This window comes from Uloborus diversus, chromosome 3, assembly GCF_026930045.1.
Source record: "Uloborus diversus isolate 005 chromosome 3, Udiv.v.3.1, whole genome shotgun sequence".
In the NCBI taxonomy this organism is placed as follows: Eukaryota; Metazoa; Arthropoda; class Arachnida; order Araneae; family Uloboridae; genus Uloborus; species Uloborus diversus.
Genome location: NC_072733.1, coordinates 210,407,974 through 210,429,603, shown reverse-complemented (window position 1 = coordinate 210,429,603; position 21,630 = coordinate 210,407,974). Strand labels below are relative to the sequence as shown.

General features: G+C 33.9%; 1 protein-coding gene across 1 annotated transcript in view; it reads left to right on the top strand.

The window, feature by feature from the left end:
• LOC129219156 (Ca(2+)/calmodulin-responsive adenylate cyclase-like) overlaps positions 1-21,630 on the top strand; it is a 171,250-nt gene that overhangs the window by 101,466 nt on the left and 48,154 nt on the right. Inside the window, exons 9-13 of the mRNA XM_054853475.1 lie at positions 3,074-3,218; positions 4,856-4,953; positions 10,216-10,300; positions 17,660-17,755; positions 20,494-20,750. Coding sequence (XP_054709450.1) covers positions 3,074-3,218; positions 4,856-4,953; positions 10,216-10,300; positions 17,660-17,755; positions 20,494-20,750 — 681 coding nt within the window. The remainder of the gene's footprint in view (positions 1-3,073; positions 3,219-4,855; positions 4,954-10,215; positions 10,301-17,659; positions 17,756-20,493; positions 20,751-21,630) is intronic.

Here is a 21,630-nt window from a genome sequence, read left to right as displayed (position 1 = left end):
GCCAAATGGGTGGAGGCTCAGTAATGGTTTGGGCTGGTTTTCTGGCTCAAGGGAAAACGGATATTGTTTTTGTGCATTCAAGAATAACTTCTGAAAAGTATAAGAATCTTCTTTGTGGCGAAAACTACTTTCCAGCACGATAACGCACGGATTAATCGATCACGCGAAACAAAAAAGTGGCTTTTAGAGCAGAGTACCAATGTTCTCCCGTGGTCTTCTCGCTCCCCAGACTTAAATCTTATCGAAAACTTATTGGGGATCTTAGCTCGTGCGGTTTACTGATATGGGAGGCTGATGATATGTGTCGAAGACCTAAATAATACTATAAAATGTCCTTAGGGAGAACTGTCTTGCGATATTTCGTTACAATTGACAGATTCGATGGCGAATCGTATCTTTCATGTTATAAAAAACATTGACGACTTCAGCAAATATCGAATAATCAAATTCGATGATTTTCTTTTAGAACATTAGTGTCTTCTTATTATTATGACCACTGTATTTGGGAAAAACGGTTTATGTCTTATAATTTTGTCCACTATGTTTTTATATTTTTTCCATTAAATTGTATGGAAAGATCATTATTATAAAATAATTAATTGTGATAACAGAATAAGTTGATGTTTTTGACGTATTTGATACTATATTTTTAAGCTCTAAATCGTTTTTTCATTATCTGTCAAATTAGATAGGTGTCTTATAATTATGTCCACCACTGTATTTATAAGTCTCCTACGCGCAATTGTAAAACTGGGCACTTATATTTTCTAATTTTCTTTAAGGATTTTAAGAAATTTTTTTATGAATCTAGTGTTACTCAATACAAAATGGTAAATATTTTCAAATAATACAGGTGGCGTAGCCCACGTCAGTTCAGGAGAAAAAAATAATCTTACCTTCATAATCTCGAAAGTTTTTGAATTTAAACAGTAATAACGTTGAAATTCCGAAAAACTGAGAGGCACATATATGTTTTTTTATAAAAACAAACACTCCTAGCACGAGACACAGCCCACGAAACATGGCAACATGGGTATCACCTCTCACTTACGATTTTTAAGAGCATTTTTAAACTGCTTTACTTCCAAAGCGAAGCACGATATTTTGAAGCAGTTTTTTTCTTTTTTCTTTTTTAATTTGAACGAAAATGATTTTCTCTTTAAAACTAAATGCACCATTTGGGGATATGAGTTCGATTTTTCTCGCATCAGTTTTTTGAAAAGACAATTAAACAATTTAACTACGTAATTGGTTTAAGTTTTAAACCAATTTAAAACTGTTGTTAAGTATCATTGAATATTAAATTCCGTGAAGAGGGGAGCTGTATATATAAATGAAAATTTAGAATGTTTTATATTAGCAAGTGCCTAGAAGACGCTTTTAATATAGCTGTCTTTAGCTACATTTTATGTTTTAGTTGCCACATCTTCCAGGCATTTTACTCTCATATGAAAACAATAGCGCGGTCGTGATTGCCTGATTTGCCTTCCGAAATCTCAAAAGATTGCCTTCTTGCTTTTACAAAGATTATTTTAGAGAAATATCAATTGGAGCATTAAATTACTAAGGTGTTATGTGTTATGTAAATTTTCAAGTAAGTCTCCGGTTTACATTATTTTTAGACAGTGCTTTAACGTGAGTAGGTATCGAGTAGGAAAATCAGTATACAGGGTGTTCCGTTTTAACATGCAATACCTTTATTTTCGCAACGGTTAGTCTTAGATGTATACTTCCAGTTGAAAAAATGTTCAGATGCAGGGTTGAGATATTGAAAGTTTAAAGTGAAAATAAAAATGAGTCAAAAAATACAAAATTTAACTTCTTATAAGGGCCCCAGGTCCCCTAATTTAAATTTAAGGAAATGATTTTCATTGAAAAACAACTCCAACACAAAACGTTTGAAATCAGTACGACCAATATTCACCGAGATATGAAACGCAGCATTTTGTGACTTACACCACTTTTCACTAGCCGTCAATAACACCTTTTTGGGGGAAATATAGTGGATAACAAGTGTTAAAAATTACATGTGTGCATAGAGTGTGATTTTTCAAATCATTCAATGTTTTGTAGCGCGTTTTTGCGTATCACGGCATAACATTTGCATTTATTTTTGAACAAGCAATGAAAAATATAAATACCTTGCTTTTCTTACTTTGACGACCTGTCATTCTTCTGAAATAGCGATAAGTTCCAATCTCATCTTCTGTACGGTCCCTTAAAACTTTAAACTGGAATATCTCCTTGAGTTTTGGTGGCACAAGTGTCAAGTTTTTTGTGTTAGTAATAGTTTTCAATCGAAGTTACTTCTCTAAATATCAGTTAGGCGACCTTGCTTCAAACTTTCAATATCTTAACTCTGCATCTGATTTTGAACATTTTTGCAATTGGAAGTACATATCTAGGACTAACGGGTGTGGAAAAAAAAGATCTTGCAGGTTAAAACGGAACATTGTATAGATAAAGGACCTTTTTTGTACCATATTTAGCGTACGTAAGATCAGACGTAAAATTGTGGATATGCATAAGAAAACCCACCATGTGGTATTTCACATCGAGGGGAGCCGAAAAAAACCGTATGTGAATTTCTGAGCGTCATAGAACATCTTTGCCAAACTTAGCAAACATAGGAGGTAAACTGGATTTGTACAAGAAACACTCGCAAACAAATAGACATCCGTTTAGTTATATATAGATTATCTACTTTTAAAATACTGTTGTTATTAACTTTTAGAAAAAAAAAGTATTGAATGTGCAATTGTCTGTTTTCAAACCTATTCCCCCCCCCCACTTTTTTGTATCAGTTGTAGCATTGTTGTAAATCAAAATACTACTTACTGTCTCGTTTTGAGTTGCCCAAAGTGTAGTTTTTCTGTCAGACAAAATTTCTAATTGCGGGAAACGATATATCTGCTATTTTTTTAGTGTACGTTATTCAAATTCCATACCAAAAATTCAAAAATTTATTAGTAAGAAAATCTGTTACTTGTGTTTACCAACTTTGAATAAAAATGAATAAAAATGAGCCCAAATTTTACGTTTCATATATGTATATACATATATTTCTTTTCAGACATTCCACTGTGTATCACCAACCAACAAGTCGAGTCAATAAATATTTGGCTCAGGCTATTGATGCTCGAAGCGTTGACCAGGAAAAATCAACCTACATAAATGTGCTCACCTTATGTTTTAAGGATAATGAGAAAGAGACACAGGTGAGGATGTTTTCTTCTTCTTTCTTGCTTTTCACATGAACCATCAAATTTAAAAAGCAGCATTTGATTCTGAAGAGGGATTTAAGAAGAAATTTCTCCGGCATAAAACTCGAAACTCGAATGCCTAATACTTGAGTAATTTATTAACTTTTCAGCAAAAAATCAGATTTTTCTACGCTGAATAACCATAAGACGTAGAATCTTTTTCATAAAAAACTAAATGGTAGACTCAACGTTATGGTGCAAAGCAAGAAATTTCGAAAATTGCACATTTAATGCAAGTGGTTCTTCTTGCCCAGCTTTTATCTTCTCTACCCTTCTATAAAACTTGCATGATGGCTGCTTAGAGCTCGAAGCTCAACTTTTTTCTGTATTTTAAAAGGCATTTCTTGTAACCCTGAAACAGGGAAATGCATATACTTTGAAAACTTTCCTACTTTAATGCCGTTGACTTTTTCCAATCATATCATTAAGTCACCATATGAACTTTTTTTTTGTTCACATTATTTCATTTAAATAGGTTACTTAGTGCAGGTAATTATTCATGAAAAAGTAATTCTAATTACTGCCCAAATTTTGCTAATCGAAGATGCTTTCTAACATATGCGCTTCAACTTATACTTCCTGTATAAGATTATTAAAGTTGATAAATCCCAATAAATTAGGTCTTTTCCAAGCTTAGTCTAATAGCAATAATTATGATTTTGATCTAAAAAGATACCTGAAAATAAAATACTTCAAAATTTTGAACATTTACATTGCATATAATAAGCTGAACCCTTAATCAATATGACCTCTCCTAAATTTATCATAAAAAACAAAAGTATCTGCAAAAAGTAAAATGGTTTTTATAAAAGACGCGAGGCTCGTGATGACGATACAAAAATCAAAAATAGTTTAAATTTTTATAAAAATGCTTAAGAACTTTAATATACGATGTTATAGAATAGTTCTAGATAACGTTCAATCTCAATTAGTTCGATTCAACAAAAAATGTACTAAATTCACAAATGGCTTTGTCTTCGTCTATCGACAGTTTAAAAATGTATGGTTTCTTCACTATAAAATCTCATTAGCGAATTTCCTCTAATGAAGAAAGTTTTAATTAAAAACCGCACTTGGATTTCATCAGCACTGAAAATATTCTCCGCATAACAAATAGAATGAAACAGCCCCCCCCCCCCCGCAGATTCTCATCTCGATTTTGCTGTTTCAAGTTTGACATTTCTACTCACTCTCGATTACACTTTCCAAACAACCGCAAATGACAGCCTAGATGACATGAAGAAAAACATGCTTTTGTAAGGTAATACAGTTGTTATGATCTGAAGGCTTCTGTGAACAGACAAATGATAGTTTTCCGAGACTGAAGATTTCAACTGACTTGATAAAAAAAATGAGGCAGGAGTAAAAAACAACTGGTATAACAAATATTTAGAAGTGTATGTATGCTGTATATGTACTGCAACAAAAGTAGTCATTTCAGAAATTTCAATACTAGATCTTTTACCTTCAATTCATAGTCATAATTCAATATTCTTGGAGTTAAAGCACTAACTACCATTGCCTTTTAACAATTGCGTAAAAATATATAAATAAAAGGAATTTACGTCATATTAATTATTTTTCTTTTGTAGTACTATAATGAAAGAGATGAAGGATTTGCCAACAGCATGGTTTGTTGTTTAGCCGTCTTAATGATTTTAGGCTTCGTTCAAGCTATTGTTCTGACCAGGTAAAGTTTGGCTTTTAAGTCCATTGAGTATTATATGTTCTTTTTAGAAATAAGTCATAAGTATTGTTTGCTTTCAGTTCTTATTTTTGTTATTTTTGATTTGAAAAAATTCCTTTTTTCAATGTTTTTTTAAATTTTTTAAAACCTTTTAAAACGTAAAGGTTCTTAAAATTTCTTTGCACAAAAACTTTAAAATCAGTTATTTTCTTCTAAAACTGCTTAACTATCATTGCATTTCATTGATTTCTAATCAGAATTTAATAAAGTTTAATCAATAATTTGACTTCATCATTTACTTTTACATATAAATTGATTCGGAAGTATGTTTAATTATGTAGAGTTACAAACTGTTACATTAAAGGGATTTTTATACGTTGATATCGTATTCATTTACGTCATAATAAAGGGTGTTTTTTTAGAGGTATAGAAATTTAAGTTTGCAACACAGTTTGATATGTGCGCCGTTGTGATAGCTGTCACTTGTTTTGTGCTTAGTTTAGTTTGTCATTTCATCATGAATAGACAACAAGACGGTGCAACATGCCACACAGCGAGTGTCGCAATTGATTTTTTGAAAGAAACGTCCAGTGAACGAATAATTTCGCGTAATGGACCCGTGAATTGGCCTGCAAGATCATGCGATTTAACACCGCTGGACTATTTTTTTGTGGAGCTTTGTAACGTCTCTGGCCTACACCGATAAGCCACAGACGATTGACGCCTCGGAAGAGAACATTCGCCATGTTATTGACATACGGCATCCATTGCTGCAAAAGGTGAGAAAATTGGACTTACCGATTTTACTTTCTCCGAGCCAGCCGAGGTGGCCATATGCCAGAAATCATATTCAAATAAAAATGGCAAAGAATCATCTTTCGCATAAAGCCAAATTCATGGCGATTAACACCATTTAACTGTGTTTTATTTGAACCTAAAGTTCTATGCCTCTAAAATAAGCCCCATTTATTAGCACATCACGCCAGTATCTGTAAACATTTCCATATAGTCGAGAGTAAAAAATGAAAAATGTGCCCTTAGTTGGGTTATTTTTGTCATGTCACTTTACAAATGTCAATCAATTACAAATGTCAAGATGAGTTATTATGATTTTTATTTTGTGATTTTTGAATTATATCGTACTAAAAAGTAAACTGCACGTTGAGCAAGCAGCGTTCGTAGTCATCTTTTACGATCAGCAACCGTCTTCGGTGGATATTTTGCACGGTGGTACGAGGGCTTGAAAATCTGTAAACGCATTGAGCTTGCGAATTATGAACTACTCAGAAGGTTACAATGTAAAATAACGCATATTTTATTCAAAGGTACATAATGTCTAGTAATGTATAATTCCGTTCGTTCATTTTATCTCTTAGAGATAGTGAAATTCGGCAACAAAATGGCAATATCTCACCAAATCTGAGGTCTAAAAGGGATTTCATAGACAAACAGACGTGGTCAGGTTTTAACATTAGAAAAGATTTTAATCATTATATCTTTTAATTAAAGCCCAAGATGACTGAGACTGGGCAAAATGACTTTTTCGGAATATCCTGAAACTGTCGCAAATATCTCGCCAAATTGGGGTCACCCATATGTCAACTGATAAAAATCCGGAAAAACAGATACACATCCACAAGCTTGGATGAATTTTAATAATATAGATTAATAGATATATTCGGAACAAAATCTATGAAGAGATGAAACTGAGCGAAATGGTTTCCCGAGAGTATACCGTATTCGACGGTAGATGTGTCAATCCTAAACAGGCAGACACACGGACCGTTTGGAGCACTCAGCGACACAAGAACATGAACAAATCGGGAGCGTTTTTTTTTTTTTAAATATTTTTATTCAATATGTGTGTTCTAAGGTGTGTTTTAAGAAGGCAAATATAAAAGTTTCTTCAGAGAAAGTGGCTATATTTTCGTAGTTAATATTTACATGGTTTAAAAATTAAAGCATTAATTAGTGCAGTAGAAACGTTTTCTATAGAAGAGTCAACAAGCACAAAAGTTTGTTACGTAAATTTTCCTTTTTAACTTATAAGCAGTACCTAAATCACTAACGAAGCAATGACTATGAATTAATTGTAAATATTTAATTTCATAGTTTTGTTTTTTACTTTGTCCAGTTGCAAAGTATTCAACTGCATATTTAAACGTTAAAAAATAAGGGACTCTTACTGTCTTTGTTCTGTTCAGAGATTTGTGTTTCGCGTAGTTGTCAGGGAAAGTAAGTCATTTTGCTTACAAACCGAAATTGAAAATTCGGCTAAGTGCTGTTATAGTGGAGGGGGGGGACTCTCCTTCGGGTATTTAAAGATTATTTACACTAGAGACACATAAAATACGTCAGTTTTTCAGGAATAATATATTCCATAAACTTCCTTTATTAAATGTTTGTTAAGGGGTCGTCTTCACATTAAAATGAGCATCAGCTTTAAAATGTTGAGGAGCAACCTCCTTTTTTATCAGATATTTCTAATAAGTATCAGCATTAACTTCGCATACTATTATTTTTCTTTATTTGATTTAACTGCTGCATCAAAGTTAAATTGAGAAAAAAAAATTCTATTAATGTTGAAACGATTTACCTCATTTGTGCGTACAATATCTAAACTATCTTGCATACGGTGAGGATTATATTTTCATATTAACAAGCACACGAATACTAATTTAGGTTTTGAATGAATTATTAAATTAATTGTTGAAAACAAATTATTTAAATCCACGTGTTATTTTAATGAAAAGTGAATATAAAAGAGCTTTATACGGCAATCTGAAATTTGAGCTCAACATATTCAGCAGTTTTATTGCTATTCTTGAAAATTAATTTTACTACCGTTTAAGGAACCGCAATCTTTCGACAAAACAATGTAGTTGGTTATGATACTATATAACTACATAAAAGTTAATTCTCGTACTTTTTAAATGTATTACCTTATTCACTCTCTTTGAAAAATAATGTATAATTTTAATTTTTAAACTATTCTGTAAACTATTTGGTCACTAGTTTTAATAATGACTGAACAATTTAGAAACTGAGTATTTAATAGTTTACGAACATTCGTTTCATATCTTTAACCGTATGCTTTCTTTCACCAGCTAACTAGTTTCGACAAAACCACATCGTTTTCAATCAATTACTTAAAACTTACTTATTCTAAAAAGTAGATTTACTTATTTCCTGTGATTGATGTATCATTAAATTATTTTCCGTTGTTTAATACTAAGCTTCGGTACCTGCATTTCTCGAAATCTTTTTTTTTTTTTTTTAATTTCTCAATAACATCATTTACTTCACTTCGTTTAGACTGCAAGGCTTATTTATACAGAGTGTTGCAGTTAACTGTTTAAGAACTCCTAAGAGTTGTAGGGTGCATCGGGACGACTCGAAATCGTTTTGCATTGAGGGGTCGGAAATGATTTCTTGACCCGAGAAATTTTATACCGGTAGTATTCCAGATTGTTCGGAGTTCCACTCGCTGAAGATGTGAGGTATGAATAGTAGCCGGTAGAAAATGCTTCGAACACTTATTTTGACCCATTTACTTTTTGCTTTTTTACATGCAAAATTAAAAAGATTTTTCACTTACTGGTCTCTTACTTTATGCTGCTTCTGTGTAAATCAGCGCTTCAGGAAAGCATTTCCGACCCTGCATTGTTGTATGATTTCGAGACGTCACGAAGCACCTTACCCCTCTTAGAAGTTCTGAAACTGTTAACTGATACACACTGTGTAGTAAAAAACAGGTGTTTCCTATCAAAAACTCAATTTTTATATTCGTTTTAATTTGTATGTAGTCCCTCATAAAAATTCCATCTGAATAGTTCTAACGTAGAAATACATGAAATACACCGCCAGCTCAGTCATTTCCAGCCGAGGACTGCAATTTCGTGCTTATTAGCACTCATCAGCCCGGCATAGGAAAGTGACTGAGCTGGAGAAGGAAAACCTCTTAAGGAATCCAAGCGTGCCAAACAAACTGGTAGCTAATATAGAATTAGCACAAACCAGACGAACGACCGAAGCAATGGTTCGGTTCAACTCGAAGATTGAAGGCAAGGCATGGTATATTCACCTGTCTGGTCTGCTAATTCTATATTAGCTACCAGTTTGTTTGGCACTCTTGGCTTCATTAAGAGATTTTCCATCTCCAGCTCAGTCACTTTCCTATGCCGTGCTGATGAGTGCTAATAAGCACGAAACTGCAGTCCTCGGCTGGAAATGACTGAGCTGGCGGTGTATTTCATGTCTTTCTGCTTTAGCCCTAACTATTGGGTGGTAATTTACTGAATACAAGTTCTAAAGGAGGATTTAATCCATATTGATCAATACCTTTCTTTTTTCTTAGAACATATAACAACAGAGTATTAAGAAGTGTTTTTCCCTTTTCTTCTCCCCCCCCCCTTAACTGAAGTTTAATAACATAAGGCTGCTTTAAATTCACAAGCTCTCAAATACCATAAGGAAATAATATTCTTCGTTAACGATGGCATTTATATCTGAAATTACTTTTGTTACTTCATTTGCAACAGTAATGAGACGTGTCGGCTGGTGAATTTTTGATTCATTTGATCTATTGATAGATATTGTGGTTTGGGCAGTTGCATACATTTTCTGAAGTTATCATGTCCTGATGCTGTAGAAAATCAAAGCTTTAATGAAAGATTAAGCAAAAAAAAATGCTTGCAGTTTGAATGAGTTGTTAAGTGACTGCTCCAAGTCGGGCTCAAGGCAGAAGTAGAAGGACATGCAGACAGCTCTGTTACGACATCCAGATACTGATGCAGTTTTGCACGTATTAGCGATGATCAGTCTGGAATATCTATAATCAATAACTAATAAACTTGGAACTGCACCGTCTGGATGTCGTAATCGAGCTGTCTGTATATGATTGCATTACAGTAAGGCTCTAAAATCGGAAATTTTACAAATTTCAATTCCATGATTCCCATTTACAGTTTAATTGCCTTACCATTATGGATTCTATGACAGTTGTGATGTCTGTTAATATGCTTTACTTATTACAGATTTAAGGGAATTTTACAAATTTCAATTCCATGATTCCCATTTACAGTTTAATTGCCTTACCATTATAGATTCTATGAAAGTTGTGATGTGTATTAATATGCTTTACTTATTGTGTATGTTTCACCGTGTCTGTTACAGTATTTCTATATTCGTGTATGGGGTTTTCTTTTTTGAAAAACATAATTTATGATGACAAACTCAAATAAATATAAATGTTTTCTTATGCAGGTCTTTGTTGATGGTGATTCTTTTTCTTTCTACATTTTGTTGGGTATTTGTACTCATTATGCTGACACTAGCTGCCAAAGTGAAGGTAAAAAACTATTTACATTATATAATAAAAAATGCATGTTCCATAAGAATGAACATGCTTATTAATACAAAGAAGTCTATTAAGAAGGCGAGAAAATTAAGTTAAAATTGAACACAAAAAAATATTTTTAGTATCCATGAAACTGAAAAATAATTGTATGGCATTCGTGAGTGTACATGGTGCTTAATATTAAACTAACAGTGCTCAGAGGCTTATAGATCTGATTCAACGAAACGGGTTCAAATAAAATTTCAAATCTATATTAAGAAGATTGCGTTGTCCGATGCTCCTATGTAAAATATAAACAGGGTGTCTGTTTCAATTAAACTACAACTTTAAAATGAAATAACTTCACAGAGACTCACTACATGACGCTGCTGATTAATGCAGTGGCGGAGGGCATAATAGGAAATTGTTTCAAGTTAGTTTAGAACAAAATATGGTGGGCGTGTTCTTGAAAAATGCTTTTTTGATAATTCACTATTAATGTTGCTGGACTATCGGTTACAAACTTGATACTGACAACAAAAGGCGAACCTGCCCATCACTTCTTGAGTGCCCATAACTAGTCATTTACCCTAGTTGAATTATCGTGGGAAAAGCAATCTGTAGCTTCAATGAAGTTGGTGTAAGCGTCCAGTAATAGGGAAGTTTTCGATTTTTCAATTTTATTTTTATATGATAGAGTAACATGTATGAACATCATAGGTGAAAAAAATTTTGCGCTACGATAAGTAGTTTTTTTAAAATTAATTTTTAAAGTTCAAGCGCCTGTGACGTCAGATGGCATAGGAAGTGACGTCCGATAGGAGAGAAACGCTAGCGAACCGGTTCCCATGTCATGGGAGAAATCGAAGAACGTGCATTCGACTTCGAAGATGAAACGTAAAAGGCTTATCTCCTCGCGTTTCTGGAACATTAAACCTCTCATCCTCTCGGAAATATTCGAATATCACCATTGATATTATTTGAGGAAGATTATTTAGATTGTGCTTTAACAAATCCGGCCTCCATAGTGTGTTCAAAAGGATTATTGAATTTCTAAAAAATAAAAATATCAGCGCTCTCAAAATGTCCCTAGCGAAAACAAGGGATCTTCGGCGGAAGGCTGCCCATTCGCGCCCTGTGACGTAGGCTCGTGACGTTTCAGAAGAGCGCACTTTTGCGCGTGGATTTTTAAAAATTCATTAAAAATCAACCACGGTGTTTTAAAATTCGGCGATGGTGAATTTTTTAGTTTTGAGGGTCAATTAACAATATGCAATAGCCAAAATATGAACATTTAATAGGTTGCAACTTCCCTATTGAAAAAAAATTTGCTTTCAAAAAGTTATTTTTAATCCGAAAACACGTGAATTAGATACACTTCGCAATTTCAGCTGTACATTATTATTTTTCTTATGAAATGAGGCGAAAAGCAAAGGAATTTAAGGGGAGATTTTCAAGTTTTGAGTAAAACGCGTTTAAAGATAAGGCCCTCGGCAGGGCCGCGTCCGCCGTCTCTATGTGCAAGGTCGTGCGACGCACGACAGCGTCAGAGCCAAAAAGGCGCCGAGCTCTAGCGATCAAAAATGCTCCAAATGAAGGGAAAAAATGCTCTAACCAAAAAAGTAATTCATAATTATATCTAATGGCGGCGGTGAAATTATGCTGCGCATTGAAACAATTATTTCGTCTCGCTGAGAATCTAAAGGGTAAAATTGTTGACTTGTTGTGTCTACACATGCTATTCAAAAGCGCAATCTTTTACACTGAAAACAAGTGACTTTACTTAATGCATACATTGGCATTTTCCTTCTTAATGTGGAGCTGTGAATGCTATTTCGGTATGTCTATAGTACACAAGGTTGAGCAAGGTGCAAGAAATTCGCTATTCCCCATTTTGGTTCTTGCGATGAATATCTTGTATTATAATTTGTGCAATCATAGTCTTTTGTGACGGGGTTCGTCAAAGCGAGCAAAGCCCGAATAAGCCTGCCCGGTTTTTTTCGGGCAGGTACACTTGAAACAACCCACTATTTAGGTAGGGATTTCACAATGTTCTACATTTTGAAATTTTCTTCAGAAACTAACTATCCATCAATACGAAGCTCAGAAATAGACATCTTTGCTTTCTGGACAGTATACCAAAGAAGAATATTAGAATTTTAAGCTGTATAATAGTCGTTTCCCATTTTTTAAAGTACGTATTAGACTAAAATAAAAAATAAATATTTCAATCAAATTCCAAGATTTCTTACTCAATACAAGGTTTCCAAGAGAAAAAGTCAGATTTCAAAAGTCAATTTCGATCGGCCCTCCCTCACATCCGCCGTTACTCGAAACAGCTTCGAGATATCGAGTAAAAACGTACACTGTTCCACAGTTAAAAATTTACAGATTGTTCTTCTTTTGAGAAATTAAATGCCAAATGTATTTTTTCCACAATACATTTGTCTACAAAACCTCACCCCAAGTGTTAACTATATTTTGCTCGAGCATTATTGCTTAAAGGCGCTCAAAAGACATTTGCACGACGTCGCCGATCAGGCTTGGCGCGGGCCTGGCCCTTGGTAGACTTTGATGGAAAAATGTTTCAAAATCACGATGTATAGCAGCACCTACTAATTATACAAGTACTATCTCCTGCTTCAAAACAAAGGACAGTACCATTTGTACTGGTTATATCTAGATTAACAATTTGGGCACTTGCATCCCTTTGCTTCTCACTGCCTCAATTGTTTCCACACGTTAAAAGTATTGGGAATTCCAAATAATATTATCAATAATTCACGTTTATTTTGATATATTTGGCATTAATTAAATCACCATTTTCTTTTATCTTGCAAAGTCACAAATGCTAATTTCAATGTATGTAACGTATTTCCCGATCTTAGACACGTGCGTGCCTTACGTCATAAAATGACGAAATTCCTTATCCATTTGATTGGCCGCCGTTCTAACATCGGGAAATGCGCATTTCACATGCAAATGACTCTGGCTGACTATATATGTTGCTTCTGTAGCTCAGTTGCTCTCTCTCTGTTAAGGCGCCGTATTTTAGTTTCATAGTCAGTCAAGTCGGCTACTTGCCGTCATGCTCTCGAATAGGCATTTTATAACAGTAAACTTTATCTGCAAACCTTAAGTTTAAATAACTAAAACTACAATTGCATAAATGATTCTTCATTTGTCATAATGCAAATTTACAAATAATGGTTTTGCCTGTTTTACTAAACTATCTATGCTTCGAGAGAACTTATTTTGCAATATCATTTTTCATATGTAAATAGCTCGCCAAGGATACCACTGTATAGTATCACCAAGGAGGAAATAAAGTCATAATTTAAAATACAGGTATTATTTTCTGAAAAGGACTCCAGTTACACTCTGCAACTAAAAATGCACTAATTAAATTAGTCATCGGTGCGATAACTTCATTGATAAAACCTCATCGCACAATAAAAAGGACGAGTAAAATGGCAAGCATTAATTTCGTATAAATTTATTTGGTCTTAAATTATTTGGATGCTTCACTTGCCAAATCGATTAACTCCATAAAACAAAAAGTCGAGAAAAGTGATGAAGAAGATAGTGTTATCTAATAGGAGTGAATGGGCCCTCGTGTTACATTTTTTGCCATCGCAGGATCAGAAATGTACTGAACAAAAAGTTTAATATAAATTCATATTCTAAGCATTTATTAAGCACTATCAGAGCAGAAACAGGGATTTTTTTTTTTAAAGTGGAGTTAATCGATTTGTCAACTGAAGCATCCATTTTAATCTTGCACCAGTCCCGGATCTAAAACTAGGTACTCGCACAAAATTTGAATACGTTACAACTGAAAGCATCACATATGCTTGGGTGAAAGTGTTGTTTAAAGTATAATATTGTTACGAGTTCGGTGCAGCTTCAAACTTTCTTGAAATGACGACACAGTTATTGAGAAAACACAGGAGATTTATTTACATTTATATACAGGAAGAGTAGTTACAACTGCTAAATCAATCATCAGCAATTAAGAAAATATCAACTAACACCGTAAACTCAACGGTTACACACGTATTTACATCCAAATACGCAAAAATACAACCCAAAGGCTTCACAAAACACAGCTAATACATGCTCTCCAGCGTACTACTGACACGATTCACGAGCAAAAACTAACTCGAGATTAGCGCCCGCCGTCGGCCGTGGCTATTTATAAATCTCGAAAGAGACCTCTCAAATATTCCACAAGATTCCCGAAGTTTCCTTCTAGTTTCTTTTTATTCATTCACAAACCTTATCAATGAAAAATAGGGGGACCGTATACTTCAGTCGAATGTCAGGGGTTGTATGTACATTACAAGAAACTATTTACAGGTTACGTTACTACAATAGTTTTAAATGAAAGATAATGGAATAAATGCCCAATTTAGCCAGATTCCAACAAATTAATCATAAAATAATTACTATTTACAGAATTTGTAACAATATTAAAGAATAGTGTGGGATATTCTTTATTAATGTGTGGGATATTAGATGAAAGATAACACAGGTCGACAAAAAAAAACTTTTTTTAATCATCGCAGATGATTTTGTACTTTTCTGAATCAGTTTTTTTGTCCTGAATTCAAAAATGTAAATAGTTTTTCTGTAGCACATATAGTTTTCGCGTAGCAGCACCATTTTTAATGGTGCTGCTCCGCGAAAACCATAGCTTATAAGGTATAGAAAATACATGGGCGACATTAAGAAAACAGTATTACACATATGACAAAAAATGCTAGACCTTACAAAACAGTTTTTATTGAACCATACATTTCACATGAAAACCGGAAACCAAAATATGAGCAAAAATTAAAAGTGCTTGACATTAGACTGGCGGTGATATGATGTTTCTGGGTTGTCCCTGTATAACATCCAACAGTAATCTGCCATCATTGATTCATTCCAAAAACCCTGGTAGCGGTGTTCCATTAATTTTATGTCCTGGTGAAACCGCTCGCCTTGTTCATCGCTAACGTCCCCAAGATTTGGAGGGAAGAAATCTAAATGTGAATGCAAAAAGTGCATTTTCAGAGACATGCGACATCCAAGAGACTGGTATGCATTTAGTAGTTTTTCAACACCTTCAACATATTCTTGAGATTTATTTTTTCCTAAGAAGTTTTTACAGATCCACTTGAAGCTTTTCCAAGATCTCAATTCCTTATCATGTAGAGTCCCTTCAAACACATCATCTCTCATAAGCTCTCTGATCTGAGGACCAACAAATACCCCTTCCTTCAGTTTTGCTGGTGAAATGCTGGAGAATTTCTGTGAAATGTACTGGAACCCTTGCGAATTTGTCTTTGCCATGGCTTTCACAAAGTTTTTAATCAATCCCAACTTGATATGTAGTGGAGGAAGAAAGATTTTGTTTGGATTAACTAAAGGATTGTGCTGAACATTGTCTCTACCTACAGCATACATGTTTCTCTGTCCCCAATCACGACGAACATAATGCTGTTCTGTATTTCTACTGTCCCATAAACACAAGAAGCAACAATATTTTGTGAAACCTCCTTGCATTCCCATTAGCAGACCAATCACTTTCAAATCTCCACAGATATTCCATTGATGATGCTTATATTGTATAGCATCCAAAACAACTGACATATTTTCATAACTTTCCTTTAGATGACACGAGTGAGCAATAGGGATTGATGGTTTCATATTTCCATTGTGAAGCAACACTGCTTTCAAACTTCTCTGGGAGGAGTCAATAAACAATCGCCAATCTGCAACAAAATATTCTTGATTCAGTTCTTCAAAGAGGCCATTGACATTGTTACAGTACACCATTGGTCCATCAACTGTGAAAAATTGTGCTAAAGTGTCACTTCTATTTCGGTAATAACACACTTTGACATCGTCGTACAGAAGATTTTTCTGTTTCAACCTAGATGCAAGAAGTTCAGATTTATCTTTTGACAATGAAAGATCTCTGATGAGATCATTTAATTCATGTTGAGTAAAGCGTTCTGGCTGCTCTGCTACTCCATCAGGTACATACTCATCATCAATTGAGGTATCCATGTCTCTGCCTGTAGCATCAGATCCACAGTCTTCATATTCGACTTCAATTTCTTCCAATCGAGACACTGGGGGTACAGGAACTGGCAAGGTATCATCATGTGAAACTGGCCTAATTGCAGATTCCAGTTCTGGGTAATTAATCTTATGTTTGTTCTTTGCAGAAAAGCCCTTCAGTTTCAAAAAACAAAAGTAGCAGTCATCACTATGATTCTTGGGCTCTCTCCAAATCATGGGAACAGCAAATGGCATAGCCACTTTCCTCATATTCAACCAGTCGCGAAGACCATTTGAACAACTTGAGCATATCACATGAGGGGCCCAGCTTTTGTCTTGATCACCAAGTGGACACTTAAAGTACAACTGGTACATCTTTTTAATATCATGAGTGATTGAACGTACTTGGCCTTTTGGTGTAAAAGAACCACACACATAACAGAACCTGTCGGGATGATTGATACACTTTCGGGGCATTTTTATCATTTAAATCAGATCAAACAGTAGAGTACGCTCTGTTCAATGGTGATGGCAAAGTCACTAACACCTATACTGATGTTGTCCCTGTAAGAAATTTCAGAATTAAGTAAGACAAGCAAAGAAATGGGAATAACATAAAAACACTTTTACATTGAAAATGCAGAAATAACGTAATCACTAAAATGCTTATATCTCAGAAACTTTATGTGAAAGAGCAAAACTAAGCACATATTTGGAATCAGGACGTCAAAATACATAAAACTGACATATTACCTTTCCTGATGATTTTTGTGTGTCGAACTGTGTAATGGAATAAACGCCCAATTTAGCCAGATTCCAACAAATTAATCATAAAAATAATTACTATTTACAGAATTTGTAACAATATTAAAGAATAGTGAGGGATATGGTGAAATATCTATTAATATGTTAAAGCATCATTATTTTTCATTTAACGTGAAACACTTACAACAAATTAGAATCTCATGGAATAATCCTTTAAAAAAATTAATTAATGTTTTGAAATTTATTTGATATAAGAGTACTAAGCACTTATGACAACTATTTAAGCCTTACGGTAGTAAACGTTTAAAGTGTAATATTTAAGATTTAATAAAATTGTAATGGGGCTGTTTGTAAGATAGTTTTTGATTTATTATGTACCGAGATTTCAAATTCATGATTTAAATTAAACTATTTAAATTCATTTGATTTGAAATGTCGCTTCTGTTTATGTGCTAAAATAAGATTCAAAATATGACTCTCATACTTTTTGCTTTATGAACTTTGTTCGTAGTTTTGCACATCTTGATGTCTGATACGTGTTTCTTTTCTTTTTAGTACATAAAATGGGATATAACACGGTCTTTTCCTCTTCGAATGACCTTGATTGTCCTAACTATTTCTCTCATCTTCATTATTGCTCAAATAAATATAGTAAGTAAGAAGTTAACCATTTAGGTAACTATATATCAAACTAATTCATACTTTGAAGTGTATCAAGCATATACTAATTAAATGTATTTTATTTCTTTCAAAAAGAAATATTTCAATGAGAAAATCAATTCAAAAGCATTTCTTACGCTGAAATAATTGACAGATTTTTATTTATTTATTTATTTATTTTTTGTACGAAATTGCTTTTGAAACATTGATTCTGCTTTCATAAGTAAACGAAATTTTCAGCATTGAAAATAATACTATCTAGTTCTACCGAGCAGTAAATTTTTGTGCGCAACTGAAGGTTTAACCTTGATAAGGATTTTTGTGTAGTACGTTGTGTACGTACGTAACAACGTACGTACGTACGTTGTTACGTTTTATTTTACTTTTCAAGCACAAAGGTTTTTTTTTTTAGTTTTTAAGGCCTTGTTTAAATTTCGTGAGTTTTCTTCTGCCTAGTGACTTGTCTTCGATGAAAGCTAAGCAAAACGTATTAGTCATTTCATCATATTCTTACTTATTTATAGACTCTCTGTGCTTTATGTATTTCTCATAAAATCCTTTATATATTTTTTACAAAATCAGTCATAAAGCCCATTAAGTTCCTATTATGCGTCATTAAATCGATGTTGATGTTTATTTCTTTTGGCTTCCGTAAAAATCTAGAAAACAGCACCACCTTTATAGAGCAGTTTACTCAGATTTTATTCTTTTAACAGAAACTTTGTATGACAATAAATGCTAATTCGTCAAACAATATAGAGTAGACCGGGCACATTTACGCAGTGCCCTTTTTTCTCAAAACCAACTATAAATGGAGAACCAACAGTCATAACAGATTGATGCTGCTCTCTAGCAAATGTTCGCATAAGTTTTTGAGCATCAGTTGAGCTTCGGTCTAGCATGCAGAAATAATATACTGCTTTTTTACCAAGTTTAGTAAGTTTTGTGTTGAATGTTTTGAAGCTTATTGTGAATAAATAATACTTAATTAAGAAGGAACAAATACATAAAAATTGAATGAAAAATTATCAATAAGCTTTGTGCTACAGTATGATTAAAGTGAAAAACCAACGTAAATAAAGCACAAATTTTAAAGAAAATACAGCATATAGCTACTTCAAGGCTACAATGGAGCCTCTTCATCAGTGCAAAAAGCTGGCCAACACAACTAAAAGTCGCGAGAGAACTGACAGCAACCCTGTGGACCATAACTTTCTCGTCATGTTGACAACTAGTTTCTGCAAAGTAACACGCACTCTAGAGTATATATAAGCTCCTGAAAATAAGCCCAAATAAGTTCTGCATGTTCATAGAAGTCTGAATAAATCGAGATTGTTCTCAAAATTATTTCAGCAAAGAGCAGATGTGCATGGCAAACGCCAGAGCTGGAGTAGCGATAGGTTATGATTGTGTGTCTATGATTATTATTGAACCTGGCCTATATAGACCCGTATCTGGAGTCGCAGCCGATGATAAACTGATTCCTATGATACAAACGTGCTGAAACATTTCATCATAAAATCCTTTCTTTAAATAACTAACAAAAGTTCTAAACTTAGTGTAAGTTAATGTGTGAGAGTGAATATATATTATCATTTTCTTACTATCGTTGCTGCACTGATAGATATGAAAATGACTCGTTGACAATGTATCTATTTTGAACGACAAAAGCTACATTCGAAATAGACATTCGGTTACTGGGAGATCTTCGGATGAAAAGAACATTTATAGCAGTTTTGCCAAAAGGCAGTGAAGTTTACTTACTCTATGATGCAAATGCTTGTAACCCGTTTCAATAAGCTCTTAAAAATTGATGGTAACTGAGTCGAAATGAAATTAATATACCCGCATATAACATTCAATGGGGAATATATACCATAGTACACAACATTCCTTGTGAATAAATTATTTTTGAGGAATACGATCTTGTTGCTTCTTTACTTTCCAAACATGCTTACTAATTAAATTTTCTAGAAAAAGTTCCGAACTTAGAAGAATATGATTAAACAATTTCCTTTAACGAGTTTTCTGTTTATTTTATGGATGATTTTTTCTTTCTTCCTTTACTTCATTCAGGGTCGAAAAAGTTATGCTTATGCTTCAACAATATATCTGAGGATTAATTGAACTTTTTTTCTCTCTGAAGTGAACAAAAATGCGGTTCAGGCAGAAGTATATTACAAATACAAATACAAAAGTGACGACCAGCAACAGGCTCTGGGCTCAGCTAGACTGGTCCTAGACAATTTACAATCCCCAGTGAAGATCAATGGCCCTCTTAAAACTATCTACTCCCGTGCTCATTACCACCTCTTCCGTTAAGCTGTTCCAAGGTTCCACTACCCTGCTATAATAATAATTTTTCCTAATATCCATGTTAGCCTGAGATTTAAATAGCTTAAAACAATGACCCCTTGTCCTGTTTTCAGTGCTAAACTTCAGCCCGTAACATCTTTCATTTTAATAAATTTAAACAACTGAATCATGTCCCCTCGGTCTCTTCTTTGCTCAAGACTGTACATTTTTAGCCTTCTAAGCCTGGAATCCTAGTCTAAATGAGAAAATCCATTTATTAGCCTTGTAGCCCGCCTTTGAACCCTTTCCAATACATTAATATCTTTCTTAAGATGAGGAGACCAAAACTGAACAGCATACTCCAAAATTTATTGATTAAAAAAGTTTTCTTTCGTATATATTTTAGTTTCTTAACTGAACTTTTTCTTTTTCAGCTGTCCTGCAAAAGAGAACCGAAGTGCAATGGATCCACTATCACCTCGCAGACATCGTTTCTGTATGATCATTACTATTGCCCTTTGCCTCAGTATATCATCATTAGCTGCATTCTAACATTTTTCTCTATCGTCGTATTTCTGCGCATCCCAATTTTAGTCAAAAGCTGTTTACTTTTACTCATCACAAGCGTTTTCATTGCTTCAATAGAATTTGTTCAGCTGCAGATATTTCAGTGCTATGATGAACACATAGGGTGAGTATTTTTCAATCGCAATTTGACTGATCTTTTCTTCATATGGAATTTCAGTAACAAAGACGGCCTAATGTGATGATAAAAAAGGGGACAATTGTCTTAGACCTTTAGTACTCAAAGGTATCATCTGAAGGTGACTTTTTTTGAAGGCATGATACCAGCAGACCAACATGGGTATTGCCTACTTATGTAGTGAATTCATGCGTAAATAGTATAAAAAATTCGGACGGAAGTTTAATAGGCAAAAATTATTTTCCTTCTGGAAATTCTCTAGAAAAGCAAACATTTAATTTCTGAGGGTCAAGCTGAAGCGATTGTTGTAGAGTTAACTGGTGCTTAGTTGGTCAGACAGGGTACATCTGCTTTTTGTTCCACCAAGTTTTTTTTTCTTTTTTATATTACGTTAATCTGCATAAAATAAGTTATACTTATTGAAAACGTAGTGGAAAACCACAAACAACGTCGGATCGACGAGTGACGAAAACTGCCAACGTATTTGCAAAGTTGAGCATTATGAAGGCCTAATGATGACATAAGCGAAGAGACCTTTGACGCATTTGCATAAATCTCCTAATTAGACAGTAAAAAAAGCACCAAACAAAGAGCATCTACTGCAAGGCATTGCTTATGGAAAGTCTTTTAAAACGTAGTGTGAGAAGACTGTTTCCTTAATTGAGTTCTCGAATCTATTATCAAATAATTTTTATCACTCGCCAGTTGTTCCGAACACCATTTGTGTTTCCCAATATGCTGATTAATTTGCGCAAGGAAAAAGGGAGTGTTACCATTCGAAATTCTAGAAATTCTTCCACTGCAACAGAAGCCACATGTTGTTAACAATCATCACAATTTCCGACGCTTACCTTCAAACGACCAAGTC